General features: G+C 41.3%; 1 protein-coding gene and 1 pseudogene across 3 annotated transcripts in view; one reads left to right on the top strand and one right to left on the bottom strand.

Moving 5' to 3' along the window:
- Positions 1-27,777, top strand: part of Tbck (TBC1 domain containing kinase) — a 158,271-nt gene that overhangs the window by 101,694 nt on the left and 28,800 nt on the right. For 2 of the 3 annotated variants that reach the window (XM_021157536.3, XM_029474919.2), the window contains exon 24: positions 24,879-25,054. In XM_021157536.3, the coding sequence (XP_021013195.1) occupies positions 24,879-25,054 (176 nt within the window). Of the gene's footprint in view, positions 1-1,613; positions 3,902-24,878; positions 25,055-27,777 lie in introns of those variants that run through there. The other variant, XM_029474920.2, reaches the window with a different exon arrangement.
- On the bottom strand, positions 10,544-10,651 carry LOC115030786 (small nucleolar RNA SNORA17; annotated as a pseudogene).

Below are 27,777 nucleotides of genomic sequence, written 5' to 3'. Positions count from 1 at the left end.
CACCTCTCAGTAATGCCAGCATATGAACCCACCCATGGAGTAATTCACTCATCTCTACAAGTGTCACAGACACACCAAGCAGTACACTTTACTCTCTTCTAGGCATTTCTTAGTCCAGGCAAGTTGGCAAGATTATCACATCATAATACTTAGGCTTACCAAAGTCATTTTATAAATAATATACACAGTATCCAACTCAGTGTATGATATATACCAAGAATTTAAACTAGTAACAATTTCTTTTACGTGCTTGGTAATGAAAGGCTAAAAAATTTCAACCTTGTAAACTATAGAACTTTGTGACACCAATCTTCTGAATCCGAGTTGCTGTGTGACACAGGCCATGTTCCTGGGTCCTCTGTCTTCCCACTGTTGGCTGTAGTACCACCACTGTATGTTCAAAACGCACAAACAGTGAGGCAGCGGGGAGAGTTGGAAGCTGCTTTCTAAAGAAGGAATCTTCCTGGCAGTTTTACCCTAGTAATTTTAGTTTAAAATTTCACTTTGACCTTTACTTCTTAGTTTTAATACCATTCTGACTTTCAAGCCACTAAAGAATTGCCAAAAGAATTATTTCATGTCCTGCCAAGATCTCTCCCATCCAGTTTTTCCTTAAATAGTAAAAAAAAAAGTCTCCTTGAGAATTTGGGTCGTAGTTTTCTAATTGAAGAAAACAGTAAGTAAAGGTATGAAATTTTGATGAATATGATGAAGTGGATTTTCATTTGGGGGTGTGTGAATGTAGAGATCAGAGATCGGCTTGGGTTAGTGTTCCATCATATTTTGGGTGGGATTGGAGCTTCAAGTTTAGCCCAAACGAACTGACCTCCTGCATCCACATTGCCGGTGGTGCTGGGATCACACATGCACCACGCGTGCTGCCTCTTCAGATCTCCTGCTGGCATTGGCTCCTTCGGTTTGCACAGGAAGCATTAGCCAACTGCACATTCCAGGCCACAAGGGTGAAATGGGTGGGTTTTGGTTTTTTGGTTTTTTAAACTGAATGCACTTTTTAGAAAAAGATAGTAGTTAACTTTTAGATTTTTTAAATCTCTTTGACAAATTTGATCAGCATATTCATTTACTTGTAAGTAGTATAACTTAGTTATATGCAGTCTTTGAAGAAGCAAGAATTATTCTTGTTTTTCATAACCTGATTAGGAACACATATAGTAGCCCAGGATTTAAAAAAAACGAGTTTGGTTTCACTTGCATAATGGTAACTACTTGCTATTGTCATGAGCAAAACAGAACGTTCAACTTATAAGCAATGCTTTACATGCTGATTGGTCTTTTAAACATTTTATACTTCATGATGGAATCACTTCTAAAAGTCAATATAAACACTAGATATAAAATTTAATCTCACTCTAAACTTCATATAATTTGAACAATTAAAAAAATAGTCTCACTGAGCTTTACAGTTTGCAGGTTTTCAGGAACATTTTCTTCCCTTAAACTAATCTCTAACATTTTGTGTATTATTTCCATTTAAGAGTTAAAACAAGCTAATTAATTCAGTATAACTTACAAACGGCGATTTTAGCAAATTTACTGTAAAATGTTTTGTGCCCTGGATAATTCAAGTGTATGTGCTAATCTATTCCACACAGTGCTCTACAGTCAAAGCTCCTCGGGATCTCACTGTTTCGTTCCAGTTTTACTAGGTGTACATCAGCAAGTACAGTTACTTGTATACTCCTGAAGAAAGTGGATTGCTTCACGGTGCAGTGCAAGGAAAACCACAAATATGTGCTTTCTTCTTGCTAATAGTACCAAGTGTAAAATATTAACATAAGTCCAACTAAACATTTGATGAGAATGCTCATATCAGCAGGGACACAGAGCCTTTGCACTTGCATCTGTCCTCCTGACTGTGTGTGTTCTCTACATACTCTACTTCTCAGCCCTTGGGGGAAGAGGGAAAATGACCACTCTAATGAGTCCTTTAAGGGAGGAATTCAGTTCATTTTCATTCATTATTATTGATATGTAAGAACTCACTCCTGTCGTTATCTTTTTTTGAGATTCTCTTTCTTCTTTTATCTTTTCCTACTCATTTTTGTGGTTTGGTAATGCTTGCTTGCTCTCTCTCTCTCTTTCTCTGTGTGTGTGTGTGTGTGTGTTTATGTGTGCATGTGCATAGATGTGTGTGTATATGTATGCATGTATACATATAGGTGACTTATTTAGTTCTTCACTTGTAAGAATTTCAAATTTTTCTTTCTTGAATTTCTCATTAATATCCCAATTATCTTTCTAATTTCATTTAATGGGTTATTCTTTCTCATGGATTTCATTCAGTTTTTAAATGACTATTTAAAATATTCTTTATGGTGTATTTCATCTGTGCAAGTGTGAAATCAGTTATTAAAGAGTTTGATGTGTGCCTTTATAGGCATGGTACCTTGAGTTTTCATATTTCCTGTGCTCCTGTATTGAGATTTTTTTCTATCAGCTGGATCAGACTGAATGCAATTCTTGCTATATTTCTAAATTGGGACGATAGTGTAGTTTCCCTGTAGCTCCTTGGGCCATGATTAATGACTCTGAGTACAGTGCAGACTGAGGTGGAATCAGAAACTCACTATCCCATAAGCCCCACAAGTGGGGAACATGAGCTCAAGCAGGTATAGAGCTGATAGCCCTGGCTGCGAGGCACTCACTGTGTATTTACTCACACGTGGGAAGAGTGGACCCTAGCAGGTGACCACAGTTCATCAAATGCTGTTGGGTCTAGCTGTGCAAGGCCCCCTGCCAGCAGCCCTAGCAGTGGTAAGAAACCTAGCATGCTTGCTCTTCAGTCTGGCAGTGACCTGGGTCCAGATTTCATTGGTAACAACCCATGGCAGTACCCCTGTGGTGCTCATACTCACTTCATAACTTTAGTAGACCATTAGACAAAGTATAGAGATGATAGTTTTACAGAAGGGGTGGCAAACAAAAACCACCATGCTACTCTTTGCTGGCAGCAGTGCTTGTCAAGGGTCTTGTCTTGCCTGGTATGAGCACCCAAGTTTGGAGTGACAACTGGATCTAGGGGGATTTCCTTCTTTAGAAGCAGTGTTTGCTGCTGTAGGGTAATGGTTGGGGCTTGAGTTGTTCAGGGGCCTGTAAACCAGGTGGCAGTAGTAACTGTAGGATTACCTCTACACTTTGTCTGTAGCATAGTATAGTAAGTGAGAGACAACAAGAAACAGCTGTACTTGGCTTTGATCCTGCCACTAACATGAGTTCACAGAGAGCTATGCAAAACCTGGGGCTTAAAAGCAGAGAGCTGTAGTCACAGTGATACCTTCCGTCCCCCCTGTATAAAGGTTGTTATCTCCTACAGTGCAGCTCACTCATTGTTCAGGTGGACTTCACAAAGTGTCTGTTCGTGTCCTAGAAGTCAATGCAGCATAATGTCTGTGGAGTCCCAACAATGGAAATATTTAGGAGTTTATAACTCCTAGAAGAGTTCAAAATCAGACATCAGGTCACATCTCAAGATGGTCCCTGACTGTAGCACCTTAGGTGTTGAATGTATGACATATGAGACTCTTTTTCCAAATCTAGGATACTACACAGATTTCATGTTTCTTATGGACTACAAGCCAGTGTCCTCTACAGGGCTAACTTGATGGTCATGAATTCCTATACTATGCTTTAAAAAAAAAAAAAAAAAAAAAAACATTTTTATGACAGTTTGGTTGGGTATATTAGAGTGGGCTTGCACTTGTGATCTTTCAAAATTGGAAATACATCTGTCTAAGCCCTTGCTTTTGTGGTTTAAATTGAAAGTCTATTGTTATTCTGATGGGCTCTTCTTAATCTGTAGTGTGACCTTTCTTTTCTACGGTGTATTCTATTGTGTTAAATTACAATAAAACTATAACATATTATAGACTGACTTCATTTTTTTTATTCAGCTGTTTATATTCTCCTGGAAAATATTGGAATCTTGGATCTGTCCTATCATATTTATAATCATTATTTTGAATTTACCTGGAATTTTCTCTAAGTCATTTTGATCAATGTTTAGTAGTTTGTGGTTGACAGCTTTTGAAGGAAATAAGTTTTGTTGTTTTTTTTTTTTTCATGTTTCTTGTGGTTTTGTTATGGGATCTCAGTTAAGTTATTGCTTAAGATTTGTTGCTGTTGATCTTTTTCCTTTAATTCAGAATGCATCTCTTCTTTCAGTGGATGTGCTTCTAGTGTTAAACAGAGACTGGGTCATTGGACAGTTGTGGTGACATTTTCATTTGGTAGGCTGGTGTTCCTGTCCACAGACTGTCTCCAGTCTGCAGGTGTGGAGAGAGCTTTCACAGCAACAGTTACTACCAGTAGTTAACCCAGTATGACTAAACAGAGTACTGGGTAACTGGAAGAAGGCACTTGCTGAGTACAGGTTAGTTTAAGGAGTGAAGGATTCCATTAGTACTGCCTGGGCTAATGCATGAGTATGAGAGAAAGGGAAGGAAAGGGTGAGCAATCACAGTAAGGCTGGTGAGAAATGTTGGGTTGTTAGAGGGAAGTAGAGGAGAGACATTCATAGGAATTAAAATAATTGAGACAGAAGAAAAAGTGGGTAGATGTGTGGGAGCTTTGGTTAGCATTAGACTTCTAAAGAGAGGTAAGGATATGTGCCCAGATATTGTAAACCAGGTCAGCATCTGGCCTTTGGGAAATATGACAGTAAGAGGAAGGGGTATGAGAGAGAGAAGGAAGAAAAGGAGAAAGGCACTAACAGTAGGAAATAGTGTTGGCTTCCTATGCCCTACTGTACTGTATAGATAAGACTTACCTGTAGAGAGAGGCTGCTGGGTGGAGGTAGAAGATAATGGACTCTCAGTGAGATGAAGAATAGCTGTAGTAGGGGAGGAGAGCTGGACAGAGATGTTTAGAAAATGAGAATGCCTTTTGTTTCTTCATGGATCCATTGGATTGTTTGTTTGTTTGTTTTTCTCTCTGATCCTGGTCTAAGCTGGGCTGCATCTGCTTTTAAAGGGAGTTTCCAGCTTCTTTCGAATGTAGATTTTCTTGGTTCTTTTCTGTTGGTTGTGGACTGTGGGCTGTGAACAACTAAGACAAATTCTGCCCCACTGTGGTTGCTGAGGCCCCACAGGGTCAGGAATGGCTGGTTGTATGACTCCCAAAGCACACTGATTGGTTGATGTTTGTGTTTAGTTCCTGCTTTGCCCTGTGGTGAAGTTGGTGGAAGCCCTCCAGAGTAGTAGGGAGCCCCTTCTTTCAAATCGATGCTAGCACTACTTTTGCCATTTTTTTTTTAGCCCAGTTAATGTGGAATAAAATGCAGCAAGCAAGGCCAGTCTGGTGGTAGAGAAAGTCCATGTTTAATTATAGCAGAGGTTTGTTGACCAGTAGAGCCTGACCCTGGAGAAGTAGCTGATTGATTGTCAATTATTCTTGTTCCCTTTATTTCCTAAACTGTTATCCACTACTCCCTCTGACAGGGCTCCTAGTCCACCATGTTCCAAAGGTTTTTGTTTTGTTCTAAGAGGGGAATATTCTTTTTCTTTTCTCTATCTCTCATCATTAAAGTGACTTTTGGATAGTATTTATTCTTTTAGCAGATATTCATTGAGCACATGCTCAGTACCTGATTCATTTCACGTTAATGTGGACTGTATGTGTTCCAAGTACCTTAGTAAATACATGGACATGAAGAAAGTTGGTTTGGAATCAGGAGAACAAAGAGGAAGAAAACCTGCCGTGTCTGTCATGCCTCATTTACAACTGTGTTCTTCATTTTCTGATCCCAGTTGTTATTTAAAGCTGAGCTCCTCAAGTCTAGAGTTAGCAAGATTTTTATCATTTTATATAAACATCCTTTCTCTCAGTATCAGTTCCAGATTTGGGATATCACTTAATTCAGTGCACCAGAAAACTATTTTGGCAGATGAAAATAATGATCAGAACGGGATAAACGATAAAGCATTTATTAGAGTGTAAGTTGAACTAAAAGTTAGCTCAAATGCTTTGTGAAATAAGACATTTAAGTAAATATTGTAACCAAATAGCTTGAGAATACGCCTCACTTTCCAGGTCAAGGAGCTGTAAATTAGGGGTGCATGTCCAGTATTGCTTTTCCCGGTGAACCTTCATGTGCTCCTCATTTTTAAAAACATCGAATTGTTTCCCTGCAGCCATCTAAAACTTAGAAATTATAGTTGGTACTTTTCACTATCTTTTAAAACATGTGCTTTTTTATCATTTTGTGAAATCATCTTGGAGAAATGAGAATGTGTAGTGGCATATCAAAGTGCTTGCTGTCTGGGCTATAACCCTCAGTGTGGTCACTCTAACTCATCACCCTGTAAACACAGCTCTCCCTTCCCACTGTATGCAAGGATCTTCTGGATACAACCATGTCCTGTAAATGCCACAGTGAAATGAGCACAGAAAGTGTGTCCATGGTCAGACAAAACATGTACCAGGAGAATTATGAATGCATTGTGTTGATGAGGATTGGGGGTGATAGAATCAGAGTCATGATAGAGTTCTTAATAGAAAATAAAAGAAAATATTAATTAGTTTCTTTTTGGCGAAAGTAACATTGGCATGATATACGGTAGAGTATCCGAAGAGGGTTTGGTCCAGACTGGCAGCTGAGCTGATGTGAGACAGGGGCATGTCTCCACAGGCAGCAGGCAGTTCTCAAAGCACAATTAGCATTCCCACATGAAGTTGCCGGGAAGGCTGCAGTGGTGACAGTTTTCCTGAGCAGCCTGATTTAATTCAGTGTTGATTTGACACAGATCTTCTAGCAATGTTTCTCCACCAGTGAGTCTACAGAATACATTTCTCCATGGAGAGTGATGGGCACAGCAGCCTGACTCCAGCTCGCTAATGAAGATCTGGGGTCTTGCACAGAGATGTTCCTTACACCACCTCAAAGTTCAGAGATGTCATTTCATGAATCACTGGCATTCTGTGACATTTAAAGGGAAATAGATTCGAGCACAATTCTACAGACAGGGTAGCAACGAGAGACACCACTATACACAGGATCCAGGAAGCCTAATGATGTTCAAAGTATCCCGTTTATTCAGGCGCTCAGTGTAAGTATATTCATATAAGATACCCATATAGGATAAGTAAACAAACAATTTCTGTGACATGGGTTCAGAAACCACAGTTAAACCTAGGTATACAATTTTAATTTTGATGTGTTTTTAGCCTGTTTTGTACACATACTAACACAGACTGAGGCCATAAGAAAAGTGAAACTAGAGCTTTACCTGCAACTCACACACCTGAGAGAGTTCTAGCAAGGAGGGGGTTCCTCTTCTCTCAAGCACAAATGAGTAAAGTTTAGCTAACATTGTTATTTGTGTGTTTGTGTGTGTGTGTGTGTGTGTGTGTGAGAGAGAGAGAGGAGTTATCATTCAGAAGTCCTATATTAATCAAGCAAAATGACCACTTACCAACGGACAATCAAGTCAAGCTAACAAACTATTAAACTTTTTTAAAAATATTTATTTATTTATTATATGTAAGTACACTGTAGCTGTCTTCAGACACACCAGAAGAGGGCGTCAGATCTCATTACAGATGGTTGTGAGCCACCATATGGTTGCTGGGAATTGAACTCAGGACCTTCGGAAGAGCAGTCAGTGCTCTTCTTAACCACTGAGCCATCTCTCCAGCCCCTCTATTAAACTTTTTTATTTATCAAATGGCTAGTTTAATATGAAGATGTTTATTTTTTTTGAACAAACTAAATTACTCCTTTTGATTCTAAATATCCCTTTATAGTAAACCAGATTTATACTCATATGTTTGTTATTTTTCAATTACATTATCTTTTAGAGTTTCTTTTTCCATACCAAGAAGCTATTAAAGTCCAAATTGTGCTACAAATAAGTTTACAGATAGGAAATTTTGATATGTTATTTTTTGAAAAAAACAAAGTATGTCTTTTTGTCTCTTAGCATCCTTTTAAGTTACTTGTAGCATGATAGAGCTTTAACCCTCTTGCATTGCATGTATTTGTCTAGTGTCTGCATGAGTCTGTCTGGGCGCATCCACCACATGAACATGCTGAGATCAGAAGACAGCTCCAGGGGCTCATTGCCTTCCACCATAGCTATGTTCCAGGTCTCAGCGGTAGCCAGGCGCAGCACCAGTCACCTTCATCCACTGAGTCATTTATTTCTCTAGCTGGTTATTGAGATGCACCCTCATCTTGAGATGTTTATAGCAGGTTCAGTGTCTCGAGCTTTAACTTTGCTCTCCCTGTGTGTACACGTTCCATTTTCCTTTTTTTTTTTTTTTTTTTTTTTTTTGTCAAAACCTAGGTGGCTATAGCCATGTGTACTTACATCTTGGTCCTCTAGGCTGCTCCACTCTGTTTGTATCTGGTTTTCTGCCAATACTGTGCAGGTTTTTTCTTTTGTTTGGGGAGTGGGAGGAAAGGATTTATTTTCCTACACTTCCATATCATAGTCCATCATCAAAGGAACTTAAGGCCGGAACCTAGACGCAAGAGCTGAAACAGAAGCCATGAAGGAGTCCTGCCTGCTCCTTAGGCCTTGCTCAGCAGGCTTTTGATAGAACCCAGTTTTGTCATAGATTACCTGTATTGCATTGAATGTGTTCACATAATCCCTAGTTTTTCCAGGACCTTCATCATAAAGGGATGTTGGAGTTTGTCAAGTGGCTTTTCTGTATCTGCTTATGTAGGACACCATGTGATTTCTGTCCTGCCCTGTGCATTTTAACCAATTAATTACTCATTGCTTTTAAAATAGAGTAGTGATTTTATTTCTATAAGTAAAATTTGTGAACACTTAAGTATGTCATAATTTGCAAAGAATAATTTTTAAATATTAATGGGATATATGTATCAAATTACATGTTTACATTCTATAGACAATATAGTATCTTAGAGATTTACTTCATCACAAAAAGATTGCCTATAACTTTTAGCAATATTTCCTTGTCTTGGATTGCTTATTATTACACTTTCAACTTTTTATTGGTTGTGAATTTCACATCATACTCCCCAGTCCCACTCATCTCTCCCTCCACTCATACCTGCCCTCCACTCTTGCAACCTAACCCCCAACAGAGGAAAAAAAAATCTTAGTCTGGAAGCTGTAGTGTGCCCCATAGTACACCCTTTTGTCCATACTTATTTGCTTGCAAATATTCTTTGGCATGAGTCATTGGTCTGGTACAAGGCCTCTGGCTTTTGCTGCTTTATCAATACTAGATTCTCACTGGGATTCCTCTCAGCTATCCTGTTGTTGCTCTGTGTCATGGAGATCCTGTAGTTTTGGATCTATAAGAGCAGCCTCTTCATGAACTCCAACAATTCATCATCAATGGAATAGATGATGGGGTATGCCAACTCAAAGTTCTGAGTCTGGACCTGAGAGTTATCTGAGCTGGTCAGCCTGATGACTCTCCTGCACTCACACCATTGGGCTGGCTCACCTTCAACCCACACATCCAGGGCCAGTTCTACTGTGCTTTCCAGGTGAGGCACAGAGCACCCTGTCCCAAGTACTGCAGCAAGTAAGGGGAAGAGCCAGCTCTCCTGCTCTCAACCCCAGCGCCAGCTCTCCTTCCTGCTGTAGGTGGTAAGAGGGGAGGGGAAAGGAAAGGAATCTCTCTCTTGCCTATGCTGCTGCAAGGCAGACAGATTGCTGGGACCCCTCTCCTGTGCTCACACCCTGAGGCCAGCTCACCCTCAACTCCCACAGAGGCCTGTTCTCCCAAGTACTGCAGTTGGCTAGGGATGGAGGCACCTCTCTTGCTCTCATGGCCCCAGGGCCAGATTTCCCATGATGCCCAGGCAAGGGATTGGGCTAGTTCTGCATAGCCCTTAGATCAGCATATCCCTGGGCAACAGCTGAAACCAGGGACATCCACCTGGCCTCAGGTGGTAACAGACATCTGCTGCTGCAGGACTACTGGCCCAGACATGGGCCTAGTGGCAATATAGGCCAGGACCCCTGGGACTGTGGTCCCAGGAGGCATCACCAGCTACTCACATCAGCTGTTCCTCACTACCCTCCAGTCTCCAGGTCTGCCTCTCTTCATTGTGCCCACATCCTTCTGGTTCTCTTTCTCTTCCATTTCTCCACCACTTACTTGCTCCCCTTAGTGGTGCCCAGAGTCACTGAGTGCCTGGAGTCATCTCAGGAATGGTCTCAGGAGTGTTGTGCCCTTTGGTTCATTATGACACTGGGGAGGGGTAATTCCAGACACGCTCTACCCCCAACCCCAGCCTGCCCAGTGCCCAACTTTGGTCATTTCAGCCTAGCTCCCTATCCAGACCCCATGGTGCCCGTCTGGTGGACATCTCAGGCTCACTCCTTGCTGAGGCCTACCCAAGTGGCCCCATTTGAGGATGGGCTGTCTCAGGCTCACTTCTGCCAGGGGCCCATGGTCCTAGATAAGGGTTCTTCTAGTCTCTTGCTTGCTTCCTGCCCTGGGAGCCCTTCCAGGCCTGTGTTGTGCTGGACTGATGATTGTCTTAGGCTAGCTCCCAGTGTGAGCCCCCAGGTACCAGACTTGCTTTTTTTCAGGGAATGTTAGACTACTAATTATTCATCTGGTCGTAGGTCAGAATACTGAGTGTAGACATAGCCTCTTTCTTCTCTGCCATCTACTGATTCACGCCCATACCTCTAGGAGTTTATTATCACCTTTTAAGCTACATTACACCAGAAAGGAGATATGAAGATCTTTAGTTTAACAGTTTTAAAGTTAACTGTATCTCATCTAAATATTGTAGTAATTCACCTATACATAATAACTGATCATTTTAATTAGAATTTCTGTTCTGATTGGTAGACTTTTGCATATAAAATAGTTTATTGAGTTTTCTCTTTATTGGGACAATGTTTGTAGTATGTTTATGCAATGCATTTTAGCAATTAAGTACATGTATGTAATGTATAGTAATGCAATCAGGGTAATAAGAATTTCCATTCCTCCCAAACACTAACCATCTTCATATGTTGGAATTTCATACTTTCATGGTCACATTGAAATATGTCATTGATTGTTTGAACCTATACTTACCCTTCTGTATATGTAATAGAGAACCCAGAACTAATTCTTCTTCCCAGCTGTGGTTCTGAGAACTTCTTTTGATTCACTTTCTCTCAGGCCTTTCCAAGTCTCCATTGACCACAGTCCCATTCCATTCCTCACGACACTGACTTCCAAGTTTACAGAGATGACAACATGAGGTATCTCTGTCTGACTTTCTTCTCTTAGCATAATGAAACTAATTCTATCCGTGTTGCCCAAAATGGCAGTTTCATACTTTATGGCTGAGTCATGCTCTATCATGTTTATGTGCACACTTTCTTTACTGACTCATCTACCCAGAGCATTTAGGTAGACTCCATATCCTAGTTGTATGAACAGCACTGCAGTGAACATAGGAGTGCGTGCATCTTTTTTTTTTTAGATTTATTTATTATTATATCTAAGTACACTGTAGCTTGTAGGATCTAAAAGGGGAGCCCTGGGGAGGGGGGAGGGAAAAGGCCCACGTCCCGCCAGAGTTTCCCTATTCTCTGGTCAGTCAGGCGTGGGAGAGCTGCTACCTACCCTTTCCACTCATCCCTGGGTGGGCATTCCTCTATCCACTCTTCAAGGGGTGGCCAAGGGGCAGCCCTACCTGGGGACCCCGGAGCTACCTTGCTAAAGCCCGGGGTTATGGAAGAGAGGGGTGAGGGAAGAGGTTCCCAACACTGACCAGAGTGCCAGCGGATCTTAATGAAGCAGAGACTCTCTGTGGTTTAAGAGCTTTATTATAGAAATGCAGGGAGAAAGAGAGAAGGTAAAAAGAGAGAGGAAGGGAGGGAGAGGGAGAGGGAGGAAAGGCTAGAGAGTAAGAGAGAGGAGAGAGGGTATGAGAGACAGGGGTAAGAAGGAGACAAATAAGAGCATAAGAGAGTAAGAGAGCAAGGTGGATCTGAACACCCTTTTTTAAGGTCTTCACTGTTGCTAGGTAACTGGGGAGGAGTTTAGCCTGAAGGTCAGACACTTGGGCCATTGCCTACGTGACTACTGACCTTGCCTCTCTTGTGGGGGCTGTGGGGGCAGTAACTTAGGTAGGGGGCAGAGTTCCAGGAGCATGAGGGAATGCCTATCATGTCATGAAGGTGAATTATGACCATCAGGGTCCAGACCTCAGCTCAACTGGATACCAGCCTGCAATTCCCCACAGTAGCTGTCTTCAGATGCACCAGGAGAGGGCGTCAGATCTCATTACGGATGGTTGTAAGCCACCATGTGGTTGCTGGGATTTGAACTCAGGACCTTTGGAAGAGCAGTTGGTGCTCTTAACCACTGAGCCATCTCTCCAGCCCCACATGCATCTTTGTGGTACAAAGATTTTGTCTCCTTTGCATGTGTTCCCAGTGGTAAAATTACCATATCATTAGAGCATATCCAGTGTGGTTTTCTGAGGAATACTATATGGTATTCCATAAAGCCTATCCAATTCACATTCCCACAGCCCTTTCTCCCCATCTGTATCCTCATTTGCTGTTTTTGTCTTTTTGATAACAGCCTTTCTAATTGGCAGTGGATGATATATCTTAGTGGTTTATTGCCATTGTTATTTTGAGAAAGATAGAATCTCACTATGTACTCTTGTACACCTGAGGTACTCACAACGTGCCTGCCTCCCTCACCAGTGCTGAGAATACAGACTTGTGACACCCACCACTTTCGCAAGCTTTTGATTTGCTTTCCCTGATCATTATAAGACTGGACATTTATTGAATAAGACCATCTTCTCTCTACTGTATACTGGTATCTTTGCTAAAATATATATATATATTTGGCCATATGATTGTAAATTAATTTAAATTTTTATTGTGTTTTTCCCTGTGTGTGTGTGTCTGTCTGTCTGTCTGTCTGTCTGTCTGTGTGTATAGTATAACAGTACCTCACTGTTTGGTTATAATAACTTTGTAATATGTTATTTTTGAACCATTACGCCATCCCTGCGGTGAGTCACACTGGACCCTGGTCTTTGGTCTTTTTAATGTGATGCTGAATTTTTCACGCTACTGCTTTGTAGAGAACATTGGCATGTATGGTCATCAGGGTAAATGTTTTTAGTTTTCCTGTGTGGGAGATCTTTATATGGTTCTGATGCTAAGGTAATGCTGGCTTCAGAAGAAGAATTTGGCAGTTCTTCTTATTTCAGTTAGAGAAGAAGTTTAAGAGGAATTTGAATAAGTCGTTTAAATATTTTGTGTAGTTCAGCAACAAAGCTCTCATGTTCTTGAGGCTTTCCTCAGATGGGAGATTTTAGTTATTGTTTCAGTGTTGCTGCTCACTATTTGCATATTGAAATTTCCAATTTGATAGTGTGTATTCAGAAACGTATCCATTTCTTGTAGGCCGTCCACATTGTTAGTATCTAATATGGGTCTCTCATGGTCCTTTGCATTTCTGTGCTGTGAGAAACCTTGTTTCATCTCTGAATTTGAGTCTTCTCCATCTTCCTTGTTAAAGCAGAACATTTAGTCGTTCTCATTTACCTTTTCAAAACCCACAGCTCCATCACTCAGCATGCTGGTCACGGGGCATGGTGGCCCATGTCTGTCATCTCCCCACTGTGGAGACAGACAGGGAGATCTAGGTCACCTGGGCTGCAAAGGCAAAGCCTGTCTTATAAACAACAACAAGATTTGATTGATTGTAGTTTTTAAATTTTCCATTCTGGTTGTCAGTCCTTTCTCTCGTTTGGATTTTCTTTGCTCTCACTCCGGATTGTTAGTGTGCTGCGGAGTCTGTGGGGCAGCCCCTTTGATTTGCCCATGTACTACTGCATGCTTCTCTGTAATGTGCTTCTTTACCCAGACTTCATAGATTCTGGTATGTTAGGGTCATTTTCATTTGCTTATAGCATTTTGTATTTCTTTTTTAACTTCTCCAGTTAGCCATTGGTCTTTTAAGAGTGTGTTACTGAATTCCCCTCTATGTGCATACTTTCTACTATAGCTACTCTATGCTTCTCTCCCATTATGAGAAAATGTCATGGTTTCAGTTTGGTTTGGTTTGGTTTGGTTTGGTTTGGTTTGGTTTGGTTTGGTTTAAAGATGTATTTATTTTATTTATATGAGTACACTATAGCTGTCTTCAGACACACATCAGATCCCATTACAAATAGTTGTGAGCCACTATGTGGTTGTTGTGAATTGAACTCAGGACCTCTGGAAGAGCAGTCAGTGCTCTTAACCATTGAGGCCTCTCTAAAATTTCCCATAATTTCTGCTTTTAAAAGTTTACTAAGACTTAGCTAGGCAGTGGTGGCATACACTTTTAATCCCAGCACTCGGGAGACAGAGGCAGGTACATCTCTGTGAGTTGGAGGCCTACTGGGTCTACAGAGTAAGTTCCAGTATACCCAGGGAACCCTGTCTTTTGAAAAAAAAAAAAAAAAAGTCTGTGTTTTTATATATATTGCCTGACAGAACATCTTAAGGGTAGAAGTATTTATTTGGCTCCTGGCTTTATTGATTTCTTGACCCATCAGCTTGAGCAGAATATAATGACAGTAGGAGTGTCTAACTGGGCCCGACCTCCTGACATAACCACATCCTAAGAATACCATCATAGTATGAATCATCAACCAATCTCTACACTAGGTCAGTACCGTCATAAGCAGACGTTCAGTGGAAATTCCTTTCAAGCACACCCAGAAATGTGTTCTACTAATCACTTAGATGTTTATTTGATGTTTGTACTAGCCACCACATTTGATGATGTGCCCTAAAGATTGTTCCATGCATTGATAAGTGAGGGAAAACGTGTCCTACTGCTGTTGGATGAGAAAAAAAAAAAAATGTGTCCTATTGCTGCTGGTAAAAGATTTATACATGGAGGAACAGGAGGCAGAGACAGGAGAACCCCAGAGACTCATTAGCCAGCAGGCCTGGTACACACAGTGAAAATTAAGAGACCCTGTCTGAAACAAGATGGAAGGTAAGGACCACTGCCTGCACTTATCCTCTGACGTCACACATGGGACCACATTCACATGTGACAGCAGGAGAGCAGAAAAGAGGAAAACACTTCATCAAAGCTCCATGTTGGTTGCTTGCAGGTGGTCCTTTGGATTTCTTATACATAGTCATCCATATAGTTGGATCTGTGAGAAATCACTGAGAGTTGTTCTCAATACATTCCCTGTTCATCTGCTGGAATTCCTGTAGTGTGAAAGTTGCCCATTTGTCCACATCATTTCCATAAATTCTCTGTTCTTTTCATTCTCCCTCCTTTTCCTATCTGACTACTGCTACGTCTGAGGTTAACTCGGAAGGCGTGTCCTCCACATCATAAACTCTTCCACTTGTTGTAGTCTGTTGTGGAAGCTATTTTTTTTTTATTTTATTTATTCAGGGTTTTAGTTCCAAGACCGGTCTTTGTTTTTTGTTTGTTTGTTGTACAGGTTCTGTGTCTTTGGCAAATTTCTCACTTGTACCTTGAATTGTTTTTCTCGTTTCTTTGTATCATTCATGTGTTTTGCTTTGTGTGTCACTAAGTTCAAATCATTGCTTCACATTTTTTTCAGGCATCCTTAGCTTTTTCTCTGAGATCTTTTTCTGAAAGATTGTTTTCGTTAAGGACATTAGGCGTCCTCTGATGCTCTCTCCTTGAACTGATGTCTACATATTTGGTGTATTACGTACTCTGACTATTTTATGAAGTAGCTTTTGTACGAAAGGTTTTGTTTGTATGGATCTATCAGTTGGTAGGTGCACCAGGTTCAGTTATAGGCAGCTCACCAGCACATCTCTCAGTTTCTTCAGCATTGGTGTCCAGTGTCTAGAATGCAATGATCCCAAAATTGTCATAAGTTTTCAGTGGACATAAGCAAAGTGACATGTCCATTAGCTATACATACTTGAGCCCTGGTGGCACCAGAGCTTGCAGTTGTATTTGTAATGTTGATGATGCAGAATATGGAGAGAACTATCCCTTGGTCCCTCAGTACAAGAAGAGCAATGCTATAGTTTCTAGTAACATCTACCATAGTTCCTGATGTATAGAAAGTGAAGGCATTCTCCAGGACCTTCAGGATAAATGCAGGAGATACCTGGGCCTCTGACATCAGCAGCCACTCCTTAGAGCCATATCCTTAGAGGACAGTGTAGAACTTTCTCTCTGTCATCTAGGATGAGTACAGGTCATGCTGAGTTCTGTGGTAATGGTAACCTTGAACTCAATATTGTGGAACCTAAACTCTGTGATACTTGGGTCCCATGAGGCAATCCCCATTTGGCGCTTGGTCTCACAGCACTGTTAACTGGTTTTATAGAGATGAGAACCATAGCTGATGCTTTCACCAGATCCCAAAAGATCAGCATAAATGGTCTCAATTCTGTGTACTGTAGAGGAAGGGGCATGGAACATTTGAATTTGTGGCACTGGTCTCCATCCTCCTTGAATTATAGAATGTAGAGGAGACTTTTTCTATTTTGTGTAGGTTAGTATAAGTGGTGATCGGGCTTGTAGCTGTGGTATATGCCTTCTGTATGGATGGGAATATCCTCAGGAAATTTCAGTAAGAATAAGATATGTGGCATTTGTTGATGCAGTCCAGGATCTGCTATAGATAAAAGGGACCTTCCCCTTGTTCCAATGGACAATCTTGAGTCAAGCCTCTCTGTACTAAGTTTAATCTGCAGGGCATAGACTAGGACAGAAAGCTTTCCCATTCCCCATTGTGTGTTCTGATGGTGCCAAGGGCTGACTGGGCCTCTGATAGCCAATTTACCAAAGTTTTAGAATAGAGCTGTATCTTTCCAATCTCTGAAATGTATAGGTAATGCTGGGATTTTGCATTAGGAGCTACAGTCTTGAGGTATGAAAGAAACCTTTCCTAATACCTGCAGGTCCCGCTCATGTTGGACTTGGACATGTAGTAGAGGCATCCCCTTATGCTAAAACTGCAGGATGCTGAGATGGCGTCCTTAGTCCAGGGAAGGCCACTGGAGAAAGCTGCTGGCTGGGTTAGGCAAGATGGCATCAGGTAATTCCTTCTTTGGAACAGAGAGGTCCCTCCAAGCAGCCACCACCCAGACTGGATTTAAGTGTTCTAAAACTGTGGAGTCTGTGCTGGGACTGCTGGTTAGATGCTAAAGTGTGTGCTGCAGGTACCTGCATACCATGAGGGAGTCTCAGCAGGGAGACTGCATACATACCATGAGGGTGCCTCTGCAGGGAGACTGCAGAGCTTGCCATCTGTGTTGCTGTTACCTGGGTCACCTTTCTGACTCAGTCTTCAGCTGCCCAGCTTCCTTGCTGGTTTCCAGGTTTCCCTCCCTCTCCTCAAAATACAGATTTTCCTTTGTTCCACAACAAACACCTGTTTTACCATACTGGCTACACTTTTGTCTATTTTTCTTCTAAAAATATAGTATTTGTTTATTCTCAATTTTGTGATTCAGAGATTAAATGAATTGTAAAATTACATCTGAGATTCTTTTATCTTCAATAAGAAAATATTAAACATGAGAGCTAATTTAACTTAATTGAAAGGCAGCCTTCAGATTTGTCAGTTCCATTCCATAATATGCATTGTTATGTTATAAATTCAAGGTACATCTTCATGGTCTCTGGTTTGGGGCTTGGCTGTGACATGAATATCCTTGCTGATCTCATTATAATTAAAATGCCTTCACATATTTGAAAGAAGTGAGAAATGCAGCTAAATACATTATGGACTTTGATGCTTCTGAACCCAAATTCCCATGAGCATTGTCTGGCTTGGCTTATAGTGCATTCAAATAAGCAATTAGTTATTAAAAACAGCTGAGTATCCCTCCTTTGCTTTCTGTCTCCTCTGCTGAAACTCTGGAGGCTTTTCACTTGATATAAATGGTTGGCTGCCATGGTAGAAAATAAACATTGTGTCCTAGTTTACTTTCCATTGCTGTGATAAAGACCACAATCCATCATGGGGGGGGGGGGGGCGTGGAGTCCGCACAAGCACTGGAGGCAGGAACCGAAGTGGGGACCATGAAGGGACTCTGCTTACTGTCATGTTCCCCATGGCTTACTCAGTCTGCTGTCTTATACAAACAAGGACCATCAACTCAGGAGTACTACCACCCACAGTGGATGAGCCCTCACGCGTCTATCATTAGTCAAGAAAATGCCCACAGATTTGCTTAGAGATCAATCTGACAGAAGCATTTTCTCAAGTGAAGTTCCTTCTTTCCAGATGACAAAAAAACTAACCAGCAAACATTTCACCAGAAATTAAGAGTAAAATAAAACAGTATTGACCTCACTTGACACCTTGTTCTTGATGTGGTCATAAGAATGAATAGATAGAACTACAGATTTTCTTCTCGAGCATGTGCCAACGCTTCTAATCAGAGACCATTTGGACCATTTATTTGATATCCTTTGGTTACATACTGATGAAAAATATTCTGAGCAGCAAGGAACAGCTTAACAAATATATTGTTGCTAAGCACTTCAGCATACAGGGAAAGGGTGAGAGCGAGGACTAGTGAGGTCACAAGTCCAACTGAAGTAACAGCTGTGCCTTGGAGGGCTAAAACTATAACTCTGATTCACTCACGTGGCCTCAAATCACTGTCTTTGTTCTGAAGATCTATCTGAGGCTGCCAGAGGAAACGGGCTATGCCTATGCTCTGTAGAGCAGCAGCTCTAAGTGTCCCTTCCAGGAAGTCAAGACACTCGGCCTCCAGGGTTGAGTTGAGCCTCATCCTTTTCAGTTTCTGCTTTTATTTGAAAATTACTTCCAGAGACTTCTACACAAGTAAGCAAGTAGAACCCCTTGCCCCTGTCTCAGTACCCCACCCACACCGATACCACACTGATACATTCTTCACTTACCACCGCCTCCCTCTCGTCCATCCTCACAGAAACAGCTTTAACTGGGTGGAGTATGGCTTGTACTTGGTTTGGGGCTGACTTTTCACCGGTTGGTAGTCTGTGTGTGTCCTGCTTATGAGGAGGCCTGCAGTGATCACCACTGTGTCTTTTTAAGGAAACCTCAAATAACAGACTACTAAACAAGTTCCATACTTGTCCAAGGAAGGGAGTGGGAGTTTGGAAGTGTATTGCTGCCTATCAGAAATGAAGTCACAGAACACTAGAGTTAAAATGAATAATAGTGTCATTTAGTCTTCTTTCTTCAATTATTCATCATAAAACTGAGGCCCAGAGGATGAAATATCCCCAAGCTGATACTCTAAATCAAAGGGAAAATTACTGTCTTTGAGGAAATTTAGCCCGCACTCAGTTTTTATAGAGCACATCTGTGACATTTTTAGCATAAAATCCTCAATCACTGAAAAGAATTCTGCCTCTCCTCTCCGTTATTTCATACTCACGTACATTATCTCTCCTCTATTTAGGGGAACAAAGCGTCTCCTGTGTGGAAAATGCATTGTGCAGCCCCCAGAGCATAGCAGCTCTCTCCAACTCTGATGAGGATGCTCCTTCTGAATCCTAGGAGCCTCCAGTCCTTAAAAATAAGAAAGATAAACTTTAAAAGTGCTATTGGAGCAATAGAGCGTCTGAAATGTACAGAGAACTGTCTGTAGAAGATGGGGCTTTGCAGAGTGGTGTTTTTAAAGTGGCTTTTCTCTGAAAGCTTGAGCATGATGGTTTATGTCTATGCCTTTTGCATAGGGCTGTCCTTTGCACATGCACTTGAAATACCGAGCACTTTAAGTCATCTTAGTAATGACGTGCAGAAAAATGAGAACTGGTTGAAATTTTTTACAAAACATTTCAACTCTGCTTCTAATACTACAAAATTTAAGGTTGTCTCATCAGTATATAACTATGCCTGCCAAAATCAATTTTTTAATTAGTTTTTTCTTATGAATTTACTTACAGTTCTCTGCTGATACCTAAATATGGTCCTCCAGCAGTGACTTCTCACAAATTTCTGTTCCTATCACTAGCTATATTCTTAATACTTTTAGTGTGATGTACTCTGTGAAGCTGAGTTTCACATGTGTACATGTGAATGTACCTTTTCTCTACTCGCTGTCTTTTTCCCAGTCTCATGTTTAAACTTTAGGGCCAAGATGTGTTCATCATGATATGTTCCCGGACCTATTTTCATCTGTCTTATTTCATATGTCTTTCCTTTCTTCCTTTACTTTTAATTCATTCACTCAGTTTCCCTTAGCTGCTATGTCATCTTGACTTTCTGGTACTTTATGAGATGCAAAAGTCTTTGAGAGAACTCCTACTGCACTGCAAGACCTCTGTTGTGAGTCACAGAGCAGGGTCGGTGACCCAAGGCATTGATTAGATACTGGGGAATTGAACTGGGGGGCGGGGGTGGCATTTCGAACAAGATTCTTACTAAAATCCCTGTTTCATTAAAGTGGGACGAGGAATAGAAAGTGTGTGTGTGTATACATTATATGCATTGAAAGAGTATATATATATATATATATATATATATATATATACACATACATACATACATATACACATACATTACGCAGCATATCTCTAAAGGTAGAACTGATACAGCGTTAGAAGTAGAAGCCCGGGCCCTCCCTTCCCACAGTGTCAAAATGCTGTGCTTACAAATAGCAAAATGCACATCTTGTTTTCATATGTAGATGCTTGGGACTTGATAGGAATTACTATAAATCCATGCAGGTAGCCATTTCAAAGGTCTGGACTACTACAGGGCTTTCATCAGTAATCTGTCAAGTAAATTCTGATTCTGGCTAAACAAAACAATATGACTTTTTTTAGTTCTTAGATAGGTTACATTTTGGACTTTTACTATGTAAGCTTGCTCTCTCCTAGATATGGTGATAAACCAGGCTAATCTTAACACTTAAAGGCTGAAGCTGGGGATCACAAGTCCAAGGTCAATCTGAGCAGCATGGCAGTTGCATATTACAAAGTAGAGAAGAGGCTGAGGGAAGGCCCCTGTCCATAATGTGACAGTTGTGCAGGCATAAGGACCTGAACTCAATCCCCAGGATGAAGTGTCAGTGCCCAGCTCTGGCCAGCCAGCCTTGTGTACTCAACCATCTCCAGACCAATGACAGAAACTGTTTTAAAAGACAAGGTGAATGGCTCTCAAGGAGTGACCTCTGTCCTAAACACACACCTGCAAGCACACATGAGCCCACATACACATGTACACCCATATATTCATGTACCCCAAGGCTCATATACACAAAGTAAGAAAGGAGAAAAAAGATAAAGTTTAAATTGTTGAGAATTCAAATCAAAAAGTACCAAATAAATAATTCTTTGCTCACAAGCTCATGTAATATTAAACACCCAAATTCTTGTGATAAAACCTGAGTTCTATGTAGTTAATATAAATCCCTCTGCATCACCTGTAGCAAAGGCCGTGAGCTAGAGGCTCCCATCACAGGAGGAAAACAGTATGGCAGTGAGGCAGACAGTATGTGGAAGAGGCTCTGTTTTCCTCTTAGAACAGAGTTTATAATAAATAATAAAACTGCTTAGGAAACTAAAAAAAATACCAAGATATGTATTTCATAATAATTTTACTGTTCTCTTCTTAGTGTAATTTGTCCTAATAGCTTCATTTTTTAGTTAATCTACAGAGGCAGTTGCATATATCATATTAAAATCCTTTTTTTAAATACATTCAGAGAAGGCTGAAAAGTTATGCTTTGTCTGTGATTCCTCTCCTGCTCTTAAAATTTGATCAAGCATGGTGGTGCATGCCTGTAGTCCCAGCACTCAAGAGGCAGAGACAAGTGGATCTCCATGAGTTCAAGGCCAGCCTGGTCTACAGAATGAGTTCAGTATATCCAGGGCACAGAGAAACCTTGTCTCAAACAAACAAAACAAATAAAGAATTATGGAGCAGGGAAAGCTGTCTACCCCAAACAGGCAGCAGCACTAGGAGAAGGCCCTGCACCTCGCCAGGCAGTGCTTGGGAGCTGACCCAAGTGGCATGGGTACTGAAGTCCTGGCCCCATGTAACTTATGAGTGTGGGAGAACTAGCAGGCTGATCAACTCAGATACCACCCAGGCCCAGACTCAGGGCCATGAATTGGGCCACCCTAGCATCTACCCCATCTGTGAACTGATAGGGAGCATGAAGGGGCTCATCCCCCAGAACCAAAGCTGCAGGATCTCCATGACCTGGGGCAACAGGAGGCTAGCTGAGGAGAATCCTCCTGAGGAGCCAGTACGGATGGATAGTGTCACAGAGACCAGAGGCCTTGTACTAAGGATCCAGTATGAATGGATAGTGTCACAGAGACTAGAGGCCTTGTACTAAGGATCCAGTATGAATGGATAGTGTCACAGAGACTAGAGGCCTTGTACTGAGGATCCAGTATGAATGGATAGTGTCACAGAGACTAGAGGCCTTGTACTGAGGATCCAGTACAGATGGATAGTGTCACAGAGACCAGAGGCCTTGTACTGAGGATCCAGTATGAATGGATAGTGTCACAGAGACCAGAGGCCTTGTACTAAGGATCCAGTATGAATGGATAGTGTCACAGAGACTAGAGGCCTTGTACTGAGGATCCAGTATGAATGGATAGTGTCACAGAGACCAGAGGCCTTGTACTAAGGATCCAGTATGGATGGGTAGTGTCACAGAGACTAGAGGCCTTGTACTGAGGATCCAGTATGAATGGATAGTGTCACAGACACCAGAGGCCTTGTACTGAGGATCCAGTACAGATGGATAGTGTCACAGAGACCAGAGGCCTTGTACTGAGGATCCAGTATGAATGGATAGTGTCACAGAGACCAGAGGCCTTGTACTAAGGATCCAGTATGAATGGATAGTGTCACAGAGACTAGAGGCCTTGTACTGAGGATCCAGTATGAATGGATAGTGTCACAGAGACCAGAGGCCTTGTACTGAGGATCCAGTATGGATGGGTAGTGTCACAGACACCAGAGGCCTTGTACTAAGGATCCAGTATGGATGGGTAGTGTCACAGACACCAGAGGCCTTGTACTGAGGATCCAGTATGGATGGGTAGTGTCACAGACACCAGAGGCCTTGTACTGAGGATCCAGTACAGATGGATAGTGTCACAGAGACCAGAGGCCTTGTACTGAGGATCCAGTATGAATGGATAGTGTCACAGAGACCAGAGGCCTTGTACTGAGGATCCAGTATGAATGGATAGTGTCACAGAGACCAGAGGCCTTGTACTGAGGATCCAGTATGGATGGATGGTGTCACAGACACCAGAGGCCTTGTACTGAGGATCCAGTATGGATGGATAGTGTCACAGACACCAGAGGCTTTGAAGCAGACAGTGACTCATTGCAATGAGCATTTGCAAGTAGAGCTGTTCAGGAAAAGGGTGTATGGTGAGATGCATAGCTTTCACAGTCAGAGTTTGGGGTGTTTGCTTTGTTGTTTGTTTTGTTTTGGGGGGAGGTTGCAAGAGGAAAGGGTGGATATGGGGAAACAGGGAGATGAGTGGGATTGGGGTCCATAATGTGAAATTCACAAGAATCAATAAAAGGAGTTTTTTAAAAACCTGTGCAGCAATGTTCTTCCCTAAAAACTCCTCCAGTACACATTTGGATAGAACAGAGCTCAGGGAACTCTCTCTTCAGAGAGAACACTCCTATAAAGTACTCTTTCTTACCAGCCAGGGAATGTCCTTCACTCAGATGACACTTCGGTTCAAAATGCCACATTCATCACCAAGTGACTGCGGGCAGAACTAGGCCAATCAAAGCTCTTCATTTCATCTCCAAAGATATGCAGAGCTTCATATGCAGACAGTGGGAAACACCTGCAAGATTGCAGTCTAACAAAAAAGCATAGGCAGACTCTGATTTTAAAGCTTTTCAATCTTTTAATTTCAAAATATTTAAGTAGCTTTAATTCTTTTTTTTTTTTTTTTTTTTTTTTTTTGGTTTTTCGAGACAGGGTTTCTCTGTATAGCTCTGGCTGTCCTGGAACTCACTTTGTAGACCAGGCTGGCCTCGAACTCAGAAATCCGCCTGCCTCTGTCTCCCGAGTGCTGGGATTAAAGGCGTGCGCCACCACGCTAATTCTTAATATTAAAAATTAAACTCATAAAACTTAGTCATGTCCATTTCTGTTCAAATGTTAACAAGGTAAATGGATAAGTGTTTTACCACTAAAGATTTTAGGACACAGTCAGAGAAACCCCAGAGATGAAAGCTGACATCAGATTCCAGTTGAACACATTTTTGGTTTTGTTTTCAGAATAAATTTGTCCGGTGAATGATTTTTATGGTTTATTTCTTTTCCTAGAAATACTAAGCTGCACCTCCAGAGTAGAATTACAGAATGAAACTCAGAAAAATGAGAGAACAGTTAGGCTCAATTTTGATAGTGACTAAGCATATAAATACTTTCTCCTTGATTGCCTTACTGTCAATCAAGGAAATGTTAAGAGCTCTTTGTGGGTTTCTTTGTTTGTTTGTTGTTGTATTGGGACTAGGGCCTCATGCGTACAGGGCAGACACTTCTACTGAGCTACATTTCCAACCTCTGAAAGCTCTTAAATTCTCAAGTTACATAACAGAAGGTTTCAAAATTGATAGTACTGTTCAGTTAGCTTTTGCTGGGTTGAATTTATCGCATTGCTTACTGTGGAGCTATGGGGGGTGGGGGGATACTTCTCACTTCTAAATAACACTGAGAATGACTGCTAATATCCTTGGTCTCAATTAGCCACACACCATATAACAGGTAAAAAGATGAGACCTAGTTTGATGGTCTGGGATCTGTTGAGTAAGGAGTACAGCTATACAATAATTTCCCAAATTAAGCTAGAGTCATCTTCTCCTTGGACTATACTGAAGATATAAACTGCCTGTAGTTTATCTCTATAAAATTTTCAATATTTTTTCCTTGTACCTTTTTCTTTTTCAGTCGAGAGAATCCATCCCTTTAAGTGACCTGAAATCAGAAGTATCACCCCGGATCTCAGCAGAGGACCTGATCGATCTGTGTGAGCTCACAGTGACAGGCCACTTCAAAACCCCCACCAAGAAAACCAAGTCCAGTAAACCAAAGCTCCTGGTGGTGGACATCCGAAACACTGAGGAGTATCCTTGACTGTGGTTTGAAAGGGTGGCAGGGCCCTACTCCTGGGTCTTCCTTTCCTTATACAGAGTGTGTGGTGAAAGCAAAGAACATTTCTGGGATGCCTTTGAACTTGAATAGCGAATTAACCCTGAAACTGCATGCAAAATGGCCTTGCACATTAAGAACCAAATCAAAGTTATAAAAATGTTTTCCAAACTCTACCCAGACATTGCGGGGGCAGGGTTGTGCATGTGCATGCATATGTGTGTGTGTGTGTGTGTGTTGTGTGTGTGTGTGTGTTGTGTTGTGTGTGTGTGTTTGTGTGTCTGTGTGTGTGTGTGTGTGTGTGTGCATGTGCATATGTTGCAGACCAAAGCCAGAGCTCGGACTGACTGTGCTACAAAGCTCTCTACCACTGAGCTCTGTCTGTAACCCTCATACCTTTTTAAATATTTACTTAGTTTCATTTTGTGTGTATGAGCATATACCCAAAAGTCTATAAGTGGAACTGGAGTTATGGACACTTGTGACCTACCAGGTAAGGTACAGGGAACTGAATCTAGTCTCCTGAAAGAGTACCCAGTGCTCTTAACTTTGGAGCCATCTCTCCAGCCCTATACTTTTTCTTAACAGAGCAATTCCTAACCAGAACTTTTTTTTTTTAAAGTATATGAAATATAAATGAAGACTTTAATAACTTTAAATTTTCACATTTATATCTTGTTCTAAGTATAACAACAATAAATTAGGGGTAGCCAACTGCTGGAATCTTACATGCCAAAATCTGCATTTCATGTGAATATTTTAGTGTTTTGGGGGGGTTTTTTTTGTTTTTTTTGTTTTTTTGTTTTTTTAATGAAATTCAAACCATGCTTTCCCAGAATTGCAAAAGCAGTGTGAAAAATTTTAGGTTACTTACAGTACAATTCTAAAGCCCACAGTTTCAAATATAGCTCGAATTTTATATTTGTAGTGTTGCTTCATTTTGTTTTTTTGAAACAGACTCTCACTATATAGCCCTGAGCAGCCTGAAGTGCACTCTGTAGATCAGGCTAGCCTTGACTCACAGATACCTGCCTGCTTCTGCCTTTTGAATGCTGGGAGGGAATATATACATCACCACTCAGCTCAGAACCCAATATTTTCTCAAAATGTTCCTTTTATTATCTCTGTAGGACTACAGGACCCTGAGTTTAGAGAAAGGAAAGACGTGGTGTGCCTGGGTTTAAGGCTCTGAGTTACAGAAAGCTCCTTAGGGAGTGGGCATGTGGATTCTCAGAGGAGGAATTCCAGTTGACTAGCCAGAAGTTCTGATCTGGTGCTTCAAGAATTTGAAATCACTTTACTCTTTTTAACATCTTATTTTATATTTTGCTTGAGCCTTTAATTAAAATCATTGTCTCTTAAGCCATCAGAAAAAGGCTGGGAATGTGGCTTAGTCCAGTGCCTGGGGATCTGAGTTTGGATCCACAGAAGTCAGATAAAAAGCTGAGAGCTGTGGCATGTGCCCATGTCTACAATCTCAGCACTGTAGGTTGCAGAGACCGGAAGGTCCCTGAAGCTTCCTGGTCAGGCCATCCAACCAAATCAGTGAGCCAGTCACCAAAGACCCTTTCCCAACAACAAGGTAGAGAATGATAGACGATACCCAACATCAACCTCTGACCTCTACAGACGTGCATGCACACACGTGCACACGCGTGCACGCGCGCACACACACACACACACACAGAGAAAGAGACACACACACACACTAGAGAGAGAGACAGACACATACACACTGAGAGAGAGAGAGAGAGACACACACACACTGAGAGAGAGAGAGAGAGAGAGAGAGAGAGAGAGAGAGAGAGAGAGAGAGAGAGACTTAGCGACCTGACTTGAAATGTTCACTATCTATAATTGAACACTAAAGGAAAAGAGTTAGTAGTGCTCTATGCCACTTGAGAGTAGGGTTGGCTCAAGGCAATGAGGACAGGAATATGCGATCACCTGTCTTTCTCAACCATCCCAAAGGACTCACCTTGTGAATTACTCTCTTTTATAATATACTTAATCTTGCCAGTTTTGGTGGCACTTCTCAGTGTTTAAGATCTATTATTATTATCATCATCATCATATTTACTACGACTACTACTATTATTATTATTACTATTTGAATTATGTATATTTGGTAGGCCAGGGTAACTGTGTGTGAATGCAATTACCCACAGATGTCAGAGACATTGGGTCTCCTAGAGCTGGAGTTGAACGCAGTTATGAGCAGCCCAGTGTGATGCTGCAAACCACACCCAGTCCTTCTGTGGGAACAGTGTAGGCTCTTAACTGCGAGGCCATCTTTTTCCCCCTTGTGAATTATTTTAAATTCCTTTTTGAAAGATTGCTTTAAAACAAAAATTTTGCTTTGTTTTTATGGAACAGGGCTGTTAGGTAGCCAAGGCTGACACAGAACTCATGGTCTTCTTCCTTCTGAGCCCCTCAAGTACAGGATACTTGTACTTGATAGGGCATACACCACCATGTCTGTCTCTAAGACATTTTAAAGGTAGTTCATTTATCATCACAAAATTTCTTTTCTGTGCCCTCTTATTGTATTACATACTTCATTTCTACCTCCAAATACCAAATGTTGACACCTTTATTTCATAGTGCTGTGAAAGAAATACAAGTTCAACTCTGTTCCCAGAATCACTGGGTATCAGTAAGTGTCATGAATACCATGGGGAGTGCATGGTGTCCTAAA

This window comes from Mus caroli, unplaced genomic scaffold (genome assembly GCF_978045245.1).
Source record: "Mus caroli unplaced genomic scaffold, Mus_caroli_1 scaffold_3, whole genome shotgun sequence".
In the NCBI taxonomy this organism is placed as follows: domain Eukaryota; kingdom Metazoa; phylum Chordata; class Mammalia; order Rodentia; family Muridae; genus Mus; species Mus caroli.
This window is presented reverse-complemented; position numbering and strand designations above follow the sequence as displayed.